The sequence below is a fragment of the Augochlora pura genome, chromosome 2 (genome assembly GCF_028453695.1).
Source record: "Augochlora pura isolate Apur16 chromosome 2, APUR_v2.2.1, whole genome shotgun sequence".
Taxonomy (NCBI): domain Eukaryota; kingdom Metazoa; phylum Arthropoda; class Insecta; order Hymenoptera; family Halictidae; genus Augochlora; species Augochlora pura.
Window position 1 is genome coordinate 17765160 of NC_135773.1, and position 13710 is coordinate 17778869.

A 13710-nucleotide genomic window follows, 5' to 3' on the forward strand; every position below is an offset into this window, starting at 1 on the left:
ATTTTCTTTTGTCATCGAATCGTTTTGCAGGATTTTCTGAAACATTTTAAACTCGAGCAAAAATTTATATGTAGGTAAGAGGAAAGCGAAGTTCACGAAACATTCATATAACTTATAGTGCTAAATATTAATATTTACATTCCAGTTTATCTTTAGAACGATTTCATAAGGTTGCCCTAACTCGTGCCATACTTTATATTTTATATAATATTTTAAAAACAATAAATAATATTTGGTTACTAAATGATTTTATTTTGACTCGTTCGCAACCTCGCGATGTCACTTATGCCAAAAAATGTAATAGGGTCGTTTTAGGGTGAATCGTTGATCTGTCAATTATTGTCTTCAACAATAATTTCGTCAATCGAGCAATTTTTATTCCATTTTCAGTTTTATTTCGAAACCTGCAAAACCAATTTTGATACTTGCTCGTACTCTGAACTTGTTCTCCACATATGTAAATTAAAACAATAACAACAAAATTAGCTGCAATGTACGCTATTGAATTAAAAAATACATTTTTCGATATTTCTGTGTATAACCCTCGAATTTTTGAAAGTTTATTTTCTAGATAATATTCAATACGATAATTACCTTTTCTTAACCTTTAATGGTTCAGAAGTGTCTCGAGTTTACATACCGCCGGGTAGAAGCTATTGTATTTTTCATACAGAAGATATGTATTAAAGACTGTTATATAAAATGTAGAAGGAACTTATCTATTAAATAAATGGGCAATGATGAAAATAATAAAATGCTCTTTTTTGTCGCAATATGCGTGACATTCGAGCCAATCAGTAAAAGTGCTATGCTGCGTATATTGCAACAGTGGACCGTTAAGGATTAAGTCAAGTCCCATGGCCTTTTGAGTCTCATCGAATTTTTGCTTCCCAGTCAAAGCTAGAAGTAAATCACAAATGAAAGAAACGTCTCTTTGTGATCATAGAAAACGAATTTTTACCACGTTTATGGGATTGTTGGAATAGTTTCCAGAAAATCCTAGAGCCAGTATCGAGAAACAAAGTAGAGTTTCACAATCTTCTTTAAAGTCTTACAATTTGCCAGTTTCACACATTCCATAAACTTCAACGCCTGTCTACAGGAGCACAGGTACATATGTATGCACATGTAGTGCATAAAGCGTGCAAGTTATTTATTTACGAGCACATCCATAATTTTATAATCCCTATCGTCACAAAAGAATTTTCGGTGTACCGCGTGAACATTAGATGTACGAAGCGTCGATTCGAAAATGTTTGGCAATGTCCTTTGCCTGTTGGGATGCTTGTCGCAGCAGGATCGGCGCCGAAAGCGAAATAAACCGCCGCGAATTACCCGGGAACCTCTTTACACACGGTCTATGCGCGTGTACGTATAGCGGCTGTTCGCCGCGACGCGTGACAGGAAGGTGGCACGGGACGTATAGGTTCGAACCCGGCGAGAAGTTCGGGGGTGGTCGAGAGATTGTCGCGCGGCACGTGGATCGTTCGTCCACGGAATTGTCAAAGGATTTTAAAACAAATCTCGTTCGGCGCCGGCGGGGGGCTGAATCGAAGAATGGGATGTTCGGCGGTTCTCCATCCCCTCCGACCGCAGACGTAGCCTGTGAATTTTCCATTTTCTCCGATTCGCACTTTCTCCGTCGCGCGGCCGGCCATCGGGCTCCTTTCTTTCTTCTCCAACTTTCTGTTCTCCATCCCCAGCGCCGGGTACCCTCGACCCCTCTCGCTTAACGAAAACTGCGGAGGGACGACCCACCGGGTACCTTACCCCCCTTCGCCCTCCATCGCCGCCACTCCTGCTCGCAGCAGCCCCCGTTCCTTCTTTCTCGGGCTGTCTCTGTTTCGCCGTAGCCGGGCTTGTTTTCGCTGTCTCTGTCCCGCAGTCTCTTCCTCTCTTTAAGGTATACAGGGGCGAACAGAGGATGTGGATGGGTTGGGTCTCGCCTCGGCTGGGCGAGCGCTCAATAACGTGCGAACCCAAAGGGGAGGAAACACGGGGGTGCGCGGCGTACCTACAGGAATGGAGTGGAACGCCGTAGAATGGTGGAATACTGCGGAACACGCGCCGCATTCCTTTTGTCTTTCCGCCCCGTTCGCCCGGCTCGCTCGCTCTCTTCCTTTCGCTTTTCCCTCCGTTACCGTTCTGCTCTCTCTCTCTCTCTCTCTCTCTCTCTCTCTCTCTCTTTCTCCCTCTCTCACACACACCTCCTATTTCTCTCGCTGTGTCTTTCTCTTTCTAGTTCCGTTCCTCCAACCCCTGTCCCTCGTTTCTCGCGCTTCTTACGTGCGGAACGAGCCGCAACTTATCCATCATAATCGTTTTACGTGCATGAGCGCCGGGGACTTTCACCGCGCTCGTTGCCATCACCACCACCGGCGATGTCCCGTCGTCGTTTCCATTGCTAAGTGCCCGCCCGCCGACCCTTGGCGTGTATCGTTTTCACGGAGAACGCGCCGCTTGATTTCACTCGTTGTACCATGATTTATACGCTGCTCCGTTCCACAAAATGAAACTTAAATATTCTTGTTCGATTGCTGTATTCTCAGCGAACGAACGAAACGTTACAAATCGTGATTAGCTCGCTTGATTTCTGTGAAATTTCGATCGATATGGGACGCGGATGTTGCATCGATTAATCCGGGCTTGATCGCACCGGATTATGCGAAAGGACGAAGATGTTTCGCGTTATGCGATCTGAGACACGTTATTGTTTTCGAAAGCGCTGATACGTTGAAACGTTGGCCCTTAAAACTTTTTACAAAATTTGATCGGTGAAAAGATTGGAGGTTGGACTTCAGAAACTTCTGCATACCACTGGATTGTAGACGTTGTAAACGTACTATGGGTTACGGGGAATATTTGGGACAAAAATTATCGACGTTAATTGCGAGAAACATGAGTTCAATGAAAGTGTATCTTACCTGCTTATTAAAATTATTAAGTTGGAAATAATATAACAGTGTCTTTAAATTCTTTACGACTGCGAAGTACTATATTTAAATCTTTCTAAAAACTCCATAAAAAATTAACAAAACTTGATTGCACATATAATCGTAGGCTACAATATTTGATTAAAAACCAATAAGGAGACTCTTATGAGAGAATTTTATGGAATCATGTGAGATTCCGGGACAGTATTACAAGTTTAAAGGCTTTTTTACTTTCATATTTGATACAGAAATACATCAAATCTATATATGTCTAGCAATAAAAATGTTTTTGGTCGTATGAAATATTTGGGTTTTATTTTATTCTTATGCACTACTGAATTGAAAATTCATATATTTTTTGTACCTTGGTATTTTAAAATTACATATTATTATAACAAAAATTATAATATAATAATAGAAGTAGAATTATGTATAAAATTGTATAATTACGTTAATCTTTGGTGTATTTGTTTAAAACTTGGACTTATTGATTCAGTTTATTTTGAAAAGTTTACGAAAGTTTCTGTTGACTTAGTTGACGCACATTTTAGCTGCGTTAATGCGTTTCCGAGATGTCAAGGTGATCATGGTTTCTTAAAATAGAATTGCACATTTCCTTTAAGGGGAACGGTTGTGCAATTCAAGGTTAACCAATTGATTTATAACGCTATGGTTTTTGAAAATATAATCTTTTTAAATCTTCGTTAAACGGCCCAGAAATTTCTTTCAATGTTCCTTCAAGATTTTAATATTTTAATAAAAAATCAACTTTAAATATCTATGAAAAATTAAGTAATTGACTTGTAAAAAATATCGGATATATATTATTGGGCAATCCGCGATGACCAGGTTGAAAAATGTAATATTGAAGAAAGAACGAGAGCAATTTTAAGATAACTTTTCTCTCTCATAAAGCAAGACTTTTTAAATTTTACTTTCACTCGCTAAATGTTCGAATTTCGAAATATTGTTTGACATACCGTTGTTACCATTTAACCCCTTGCACTACGACTCCTTTCACGCTGCGTTGATCAGCACTCATTCGTCCTCAATATTGTCCTTAATAGATCCAGATAATTTTTGTTTTTTATATTGCCTTTATTTACTCGCGTTCCTAGACTTTGATAACAGAAGAATTAAATTTGATTTCGATTTAGGAGAAATAAACAACATACATATTTAATAAATCTTATGCGAAATCTTTATCACGAATCTGACTCGTTATTCTAGTGCAAGGTGTTAAGAGGAAGTTTATTCCACGAATGTCGGGTACACTGTCTATCCAAGTCACTTTGGATTAAAATGACACCGGCCTTGTTAGCAATACATCCGTGGGGTTTTAACATATTCGCGGACGCGAATGTTACAGTATTAATTTTCATTGCGATAAAAAATGACATGAATGTTGTAACATTTAAAATAAACCATTATCAAAAATTCAATTCTATATAGCCTTGGCTCTTTAATTTCAATCTGTATGTGTATCGACGTGGATGCTATAGTATTCACTTTATACGATTAGTAAAATGTGATGTCACGATTAATATAAAAATAAATCACCGGTCTGTTTTCGCAGCACATTCAAAATTTATCTTGTCCGCGAACGCATTAAACGATCGTGTTAACGACAAGGAAAACCGTATTTTATTGTTCCAGGTGTAATATCGGCAGGTGTTTCGGTGCCGGTGCAGATCCCGTCGCAAACTCCGGACCTGACCGGTAACTATTGGCCTCGGCTCCAGTGATCCCAGCTCTTCGGGTTCCCGCCTGCGAGCCTGCTCGTAGGCCAGGAGAGCCCGCCACCACCGACAGCCACCCCTGGTGCAATCCCCCGGCCGCTGCTCGCGTCTCTTGGCATACCAACGCAGCCGACGCAACATCAGCCCTCGAACACGCCAGCCACCACTCCCGTGCACACCTCCGACACTAGTGAGTGAATGAACCGATCAATCCTCTCCGAACGTTCTCTTCCCAGAGATGACTCGCACTCGTGCGCGAGCGCGCGCGCGCGCGACACTCGATCACGGCTCGCCGCTGTCCGACGAATCGCTGATCCCGATCACTCGAGTCGCGGGGGATATATCGCGCGACCAAGATAGCTGCAGCTGGAAAACAGAGGATCACAGACTCGGGACACCGTGTCCTGGGTTTCAGGTGGAACTACCGAGCGCGACGCGGTACCGAAAGCATCGCCGACACCGGCTCGACCTAACGACGGTGTTAACCTCCAGACGCGTTTCCTCTATTGAACTAGAAAAAGCAATTCAACTCGGACGTTGTGCTTCGGTCAACCAAACTCGATACACCGATAGATGAATGAAATTCGATGCAGACTTATGATCGGAGTTATTTTATTAACTCCGAGATTGTATTAACCCCTTAGGGTAGTGGCGCAAATTATTGTGGTATGACCAATTGCTGTTCATATTTATCGAACAAGATGTGTTTAAGTTTCTTATCTAAAAGTTCATGAAATAAAAGAATAACAACATTTAATATGTCTTATTCGAGAAATATAAAGATAAAGGGACGATAATTGACCTCGCAATATGCGGTTTTGACTTCTGATTTAGTCTTGATGCCTATCGTCGCCCAGAAGGTTTTTGTCGATTATTACTGTTAATATTATTAAAAACCGTATGTAATATGATTCAGCATTTCGATCATTTCAATTTGTGCGAAAATCATGCTGCAGCAGGATATTTAAATTTCCTCTTTTAATAAATCCGCTTATGTTCGGACAGCATTTGCTTGTTTTTTATTAAGCTTTCCATTATATATACTTTGCAGTTTGACAAACAATTACAGAGTTGACCGGAATACAACGATGAAAGATTCGCGAGTGAAATCGCTTTTCGTTAAAGCTAAACAAAGGGTTTGAAAGAATCCTGCCCGGAACCTGTTAAACGAACGACGCAACAGGGGCCGAAAAAAGGTTAACGAGTCTGCTTAAATTCGATTAATTAGCCTGGTTGGAAGCCTGCCAAATTTCGTCGACGACTGGCCGCTGCCGATGCTTCGGTTGCTTTCGTTACCGAGAGACGAGGACACGCTCGCGTTCGGAAATTCGAGGCGCATCCGGGATGCGGTCCGTCGATGATCCCACAGTTTCTCTCGGACCGATCACCAGTTCTTCGCGTGGAAAGTATTCTTTGCGTACGGAAACGAAAACGTCGTCGGAGCTGCTGATCGTTGCGCTCACGCGATATTGCGAGGAGAGTCGAGGGAACCGATGCCTCTTCTTCGGTTCATGTTTAATCTAGAGGTCGTAGAAGTATACGCATGACCCGGGTCACGCAGGGTATATTATCTTTCTTCTCACGACAATTTGTATAAATGAACGCACGAAGCCTCGTCACGCCGAAACTGATCGTTGGACGGTCCACTGTGATATTACGAAGAACTCCGGATATATCTAGAGCCTTAACAATTTTAGGGAAACGCCAGAAATTGATCTCAAATCATTGGAATCGAAATTCTATAATATCTGCTTGCAATAAGTTGTTCCACCGCTGTTCCGCGACCAAAGAAATCACGCTATTTTATCACCTAGATAGGTAGATACAGCGATTAAAAAATGTGTACAAACGGAAGGGATATATTTGCACAAAGTCATCGTTCGGATAAAAATCGAATAAATTCCAGAGGGGTTCGAAGACATTGGAAACGACGGGCTCCCTCTATAGCTATCTCGAGGATGGCTTTTTTCAGGGGCCGGCCATGTTGCTTGCTCGCAGCTATGGCGTCGCACGATTTCGTCCAGAAAAGCAACTGCTGTCGAACTTCGCTTTATAAGCAGACACGATTGCGTTCACTGTTTCGTTAAAAAGTAATAAGAAATTTCTATAACAAGCAAAAATAATTGAAAAAGATACAGAATTTATCTTTAATTCTCGGATAGCATAAACTAGATGATGGCGCGGGTCTCGTTTCAGTGGACCGTCCTACGACTAATACGCAGAACCAGTCGCATTCAATACTCTCGCTAGATTTGTTCGAGCTAACTCATTGTAATTCCGTTAAAGGTTGACACTCTTCCTTGCAGACTTCGCGAAGAATTCAAGGGAACCATAGCTTTAGTCTTTCCTGCGTACAAAGCATCTGAATAACCTCTTTTGTCGGTAGAACCACGTGTCCAGCAAGTGCCAGGAGCCTTATCCTAGAAAGCACACGAATCATTCAGACCTTTTTGTATTTGAACGAGGACTTCTCCCCGAACTTGTGTTCAGAACGCGACGAGCAACGATTCGATTCGTATACTGAATTCTGAGTACTCGAGTACGGAATACCGAGCATTTGAATGTCAACTGATCGGGCGCCGGAGTACCGAGTGCTTCGACACCGAATACACAAAGGAATAGAATAGTGAGTAATAAACGACGAACGAATGATCGATCTTTCGAGCAACAGAAGCATTTGAATTGTAGTTACCGCATTGCAAATACCCGAGATCACGTCGAGTACCCTGACATCGCGCGTTCGAGACCATAAGTCTTCGAATGGCCAGTATTCAAGTGTAAAGTACTTGAGAATTCAGTACCAAGTAGTCGAATACCAAACACCGACCACAGATTCGCACACTGTACATTCCTCCCCGAGTACACGATGATTGTTACACCCTTTGGTCCAAGCGAACGCGATTCTAGATTAAGACAATCCAATCTGTAGCTGGTAACCAGGATTACTGCATCGATCGCCGTGTTAACGTTCCGAAACAAATCGTACCGAGGACGTCGCGGCAGTATTAACAAACCGGAAATACGTCGCAGTCGAGCGTCCATAGACGAGACGACGCTTCACGGTTCGAGCGCGATCGTCTGGGGTTCGACGATAGCTTTGTCTTTCGCAAAGCCGATCGCTTCCGAGGCTCGCGACGGGCCGTCGCGTCGTCTCGTTTACCTGCCCCGTATCATCGACGGCCCTTAGCTCGCGGACGGAACGCCGATATTCTGTATAAAGATGATTGTAAAATAGCATTTGTTACTCTTCTTAGATTGTAATGTACATTAGGGAGGATCGTCGATACGGTGTATATACGTGTAGGTAAGAGAAACGGTAATCCCGACGCCGTTCGATTGTACCATTTCATAGAGGTCATACACGCTCGAGAACGTGCACGCACGTAACACGCATACAAACAGAACTCTTTTACCCCTATATTCGATGTTCTCCCTTGAACCGGAACCGGATCGCAAATTTTACCGCCAGCGAACAAACGGGCAGCGAATCTACTGTTCCCGTTGGCGCGAGTCGCGAACCGAGCCTACATTTATTCGCTCATTGTTTCCCCGAAGTCGCTACAGAACTGAACGTATACGTTTCACGCTTCACCGACAGGGTCTTGGAACGGAGATCGCAACGGCAATCGGACACAACGAACGATCCTGATCGATTTAGTCTCTGAGTTTAGTATACGAATAATATAGCCGGTTAATGTGGCCAACCAATCGATGCGCTTTTGTTTTCTTTTCGGGCATAATTCGCTCCATGTTCATCTTGAAAGCATATTAAATTTCTGTTTTAGAAAATAAGGAAAATGAAAGAATAACAAAATTTAATATGACTGATGCGATAAATATATCATCAATTGTGCCTGGAAAGAAATCAAAGGCACAGCAACCGGTCACCAACAGTTACCGGTTCTGCTATCCTATCAGTTCGTTCTCCAGATAACGCTCGTGTTCAAATAAGTGTTCAAATGCTACGAAATTTTCAGTCGTCAATTTTTCATTGTAGAAAACAAACGCGTTCAGCTGATGCCGAGATAGATAGCTTCAAAATGCGAGAATCGTGTCAATAGCGAAATACCGCGGATGAACATCGTAAGGTGCGTGTTTATTTCATTGTCGGAGTTTTCCTTAAGAGTATTTTGTATTGTGTTCGTTTGAGAGGAACTTGAAACATTTTTATTTCTTCTCGCGTCCTTTGGAAAACTGGTTTATCAAAACTTGTCAAGTTAGCAGCGGAAGTGTACAAAAATAGAAAAATTGTAAAAACTCAAGAATGCGGATATATCGACTCCAATTTATTGAAATTAAAGAAAAAAACAATCCTTCATTTGGGTTTTATTTCTTTGGACACGCACCTTGAGACCTTCGGTTTAGGTCCAATCTCGGTCCAGGAGCTGCAATTGTTTCGACGCTAGAAAACTGTTATAATACTGATTTCAGTTTTCGAAACGATTATGAATAAATTGCGGATCTTCTCTCGCTTAGTCTAGCTCTAGGTTCGGAATTAACCAGCACGTAACACGAGGTTTCCGAAGGCCACGCCTCCTGACTCCCGTCACGTGTCTCACTCTTCGTGGTCGTGTGTGTATCATTCAGGCGATCATCGAGGAACGAGACGCGTCACGGGACTCGGGAGGCGTAGCCCTCGCGATCCTCGTGTTGCGTGGCTGGTTAATTCCGAGCCTTGGTCTAATTGACGGAGCAAACTTTTCTTTAACATTTTGACTGCCGTGTCATCCATACACGAGTGACACATTGTTTACTTAGATTTAAAAACTAGTTTTTTATTTATCGTAATTCCCTAATTTTATTAAGATTCATAAAATGTATGAACGTCGGAAATGTGATTGGTTTCGTCCAACTTTATTTTGCAATTTTAATATTTAATTTTATGGACTCTCCGAGGTTGTTAACCTGGCAATCAAAGTGTTAATTGTAATTTTTGTAAAATAATAAAAATGTAAACTTGTATGAAGATCCGTACTATTTATGAATAATAACAGTGTCTAATAACACATCAAAATTAATACGGTAAAACCATTTATAGATTTTAATACTTCTGTTGTATTCTTTGGAGCTCATTAAAACCATTGAGAAAATAAATAGATGTCTATGTAGTTTCTATATCCTTCAATTAGTGTAAATGATCTTTATTTTGCATCAAAATTTGTAGTCTATTTGCAACTGTTTTTATGAGAATCTTTAAAAAGCTTACACTCTAAATTCACTCTTTTATGAATTACATACACCTTTCTGCAGATCAAGTCTTTTCACTTTGATTTCTTAAACTTTTGTAGTCAAATAAAATCCAATATTGTATTGTTCAGAAGCATAAAATGCTTATTTAATAATAGCTTGCTGATGGTATTTTCATATATATATTTACGTGAAAATTTGAAAATTATAACAATTTGTGAAAGTAACGCTTATCATAAGGACGTTGATTATATCCTCCAACTATTGATCGAAAGTACAACATTTGATTCTTTCGATAAACGCCATCATTGGAGAACACCATCGCAGAAATAGTAGTCTTCCCAGTTTCACCATACGGGATTCTACATTTTTGATGGTCTTGCAATTGTCAGCGTTATTCAAAACAAGCCGAAACAAATTTCAGATGAGCTTAATTTGAAAAAAGTGAATTTGGAGTACGAACATTTTTAATAATAATTTTAAACAGCTATTTTTGGAGCAGTTTCGAGCCCTGGATCGAATATCGTCTTCTTCGTCCATCGGATAATTCGATGAAATATTATTCGTGCTTCATCTCTCGTAGCCGAGGAGTTTTTCGTACGAAAATTCCTTTCACGGAGAACGAATCGAGCCCCTCGAAACCAGTTTTCGCGGAAAAGCGAATTCCCGGTGGCCAGAGTACGCACGGAGTGTTGCGAAAGTGGGAAAATTACGGTACAGGGTAATTTGATATATATGCACTACCTCAGACAAGGCTTTTTACGCGATATAAAATTTGTAATTAATTGCGTTAGCGGTAAAGGGAAGGGAAAAACAGGGGACTAGGCTGACGCCGACGCCGCGTGTCGAGAGAACGCGCACGCGCAACAAACCACTCGAGGTTTTCGTACGATTGACGTAAGTACACGGCCACTGTTGATAATTATTCGAAACTTTCTGTCACGACGCAGCACACAGTAATTATATTTTTGGCGTGAAACAGGTTTATTAACTTTTACCTTTCGCACCGCGTCGCGAATTTTCGTCCGTTGAGCACTCTTCGACATTATTCCGCAAACAATGCCGTGCCGATTTAAATGAGAAACATAAATAAAGCTCGCCGTTAAATTTAGATCGTACAGTAAATTTACAAAAAAAAGAGGGAACGCGTAACTTATTGTTAAACTAGATTCCGCGTTTACATTTCTACGCGATTCAGTTGACTTTGGTAAATTCGTACAAATTTCGGTAAATTCTTGCAAATTCGTACGCTTCAATTCTGGAGTAGCAGCATAATGAAAGGATATGACGAATCAAGTTTAAACAGAATGTAGCCTTTGCATAAGTTCAGTACTTGTCAATGATGTTTTTCTACGAATTCGTTTGATCAAATTTCTGTGAGAAAAATCAAATGCGATGGAAATTTACGGGTCGAATAGCGATGCAATTTTATAATAACACTCCTACAGCCGTTGATGGTATTGCTATATATACTTTACGTTCATTCATAAAATGTCCATGATCTAATTCACTTTTGAACAAATTTCTTCAGTGAGATTCTCAATTGCTGATACTTACAAGCTTTACACTACGAATTAATTCTTTTATAGATCGCACTCACATATCTGCATTCTAAATTGCTCCTTTTGTAGGCCATATTCATCTTTATTCACTTCTAGTTAACTCTTCTGCATGTTTCATTCATTCTATTATAAATCAAATTCGCCTTTCCACAAGGAAACATCGGCCGTCTCTTATCCTCAATAATTATTTCGAAAATGTGATTCAGTCTTTTAATTCGACATAAATTTTATTACAAAATAGTTGCAAATAAGAGAAATTAATTTGCAAGCTGGTGAATATGATCAACAAGAGGATTCATTTTGAATACAGAACTTGTAAAACTGATCCAAAGCTGTGACAACTTATCGAAAAGAGTAATGATATCCGAGATGAATTAGTTTTGTAAAAAATTCGGAAGTAGTTTCGAACGTCGAATAACTAGATCTTAACGTTTTGAATACCGTGACGAATAGTTCCGCTGTGTCTCGCAACCGCCGCGAAGATTCGCTAAACGGTGATTTGCGACACGTTGACGCGGATGCCGATCTCGTCCCCCTTCCTTTCGTTTTTCTTCGTTGACGCACTAGCCGATTAAACTTTGCCGTCGGTACGTACCTGACGCGGTGTTCAATCAGGCTCCAACGATACTCTGTCGCCACCGTGTCTCTAAGCTGTTTGCCATCGACCGTTCCAGAACTCTTTATCCCGTTTGCAATTCGTTTACCTCCGCAAGCAACCATACCGCCAGCCAGCCCAAAGCATGCGTATAATGAATGTATCAAAGCAAAGCCGATTGTTTCGTAGATTTTCGCGACCCGACCTCCGCGGACAGCTTCCTGGGTAACGAACCCCGTCGAGGACTTCCGGACGAGTCTGTCGAGAACGTCGCGCAAAGGATCGGTCGTAGGCGAGACCGAGTTATAACGATTGACGATCAGCAGTCGAATAGAGTTAATTCGTGTATCTGTGTCGGGTGAAGGTACGCACACGACAGAACACAACGCGATGCGTAACGCCATGTGTACAGAACGGTTCCGTGGAAGGACAGCATTCCGCGAATACTGGCGACCGAATAACGGCGACTTAGGTGTACAAAATCCGTATAAACGTTTTTTCTACGCGAGCAACGCACGCATAATGCACACACGTACACGATGAACGGGGACTGTACATTAGTAAATTTATATTTTTGGAAGAAAACTGAAACAAAGTTAGCCGCGATAGGGAAGAGAATCTCCGGCGGTATAGCACACACGTTGGTCCCTCAACCGTTCGAGGACCTCCGTTTCAAAATACACTTCGTTTTGGATTCGTATGTACCACTTCCTCGTTGACACCTTTACTCGAGAACCAAAGGTCCAGGAGCTTCGCTTCGATATTCAGTTCCTATTCTTCCGCCTACAGAAAAAATCGTATTCGGTTCCGTTAATTCGTCTCTTCTCCGTAGTCCACGCGATGCGATAGGTTTCGCCGTGCTTCGGTCTTTTCTTGGCAATTGCGAGCCGTTACCGATGTAACGGATCGTACGATTAGAATATAAAACGGTGTCTTCGGAGCGAATCCGGGAGAGAGGAAAAGCTGTCTGGCGAATAATGCTCCTTGTTTCACGGAAGAATCGAGCCACAGTTGTTTGGAAATGTATATAACCAACGCTTCGAACGAAAACTATTGATAATTTCTATTTCATCGGCACTATTAAAATTGAATATCGTTCAGTTAGGCGATTGTACCGTGCAAGGCTCCCAGGCTGAAGGACTTGCTGAAATTGTCCCATCTCGTCTAGCGGAGAAGAAAAAATCGGGAAAAGTTGTGCAAAAATTCTTCCGCCTGAGAGCACCGGCACCATGAAATATTGTCAATGGATAGTCTAAGTTGCATCGAAATAATTTCTCGCGTCCGTAAATCGTTCGCAGATCGACCTGTGACGCGGAAGTGGTTACACAGTTTTCTTATTATCTGTAATGATAATTCTTAATAACGAATATAGAGTATGAATATTAATAAATTTACTATCGAGAATAATATATTATTGCGACAGTAATCTACGTAAGTGTTGTGAATAATGGAGATAATATTGTTGCTGTGATTACCTTTAAGATTGTAAGTAGTAGGATATAGAACCACTGTTAGGTGTCACTGTCTCGATTCAATAAATGTTAATTCATTTTAATGACAATGCAGTCGTCTGGCTTTTATTTGCTGCATCCTAATTACCCCACTTATTTATTCCTGTTCACATGATATCATACCGAATATTAAATCGATAGCTTTTCGATAATGAAAGCAAAAATTATATTTGAAACTTTTCG

At 41.2% G+C, this 13710-nt stretch overlaps 1 protein-coding gene across 1 annotated transcript in view; it reads left to right on the top strand.

Moving 5' to 3' along the window:
- Toy (paired box 6 protein twin of eyeless) overlaps nucleotides 1-4690 on the top strand; it is an 87666-nt gene extending 82976 nt beyond the window's left edge. The window contains exon 11 of the mRNA XM_078196031.1: nucleotides 4590-4690. Within this exon, the coding sequence (XP_078052157.1) occupies nucleotides 4590-4678 (89 nt within the window). The 3' untranslated portion in view covers nucleotides 4679-4690. The remainder of the gene's footprint in view (nucleotides 1-4589) is intronic.
- The last annotated feature ends 9020 nt before the right edge of the window (nucleotides 4691-13710 follow it).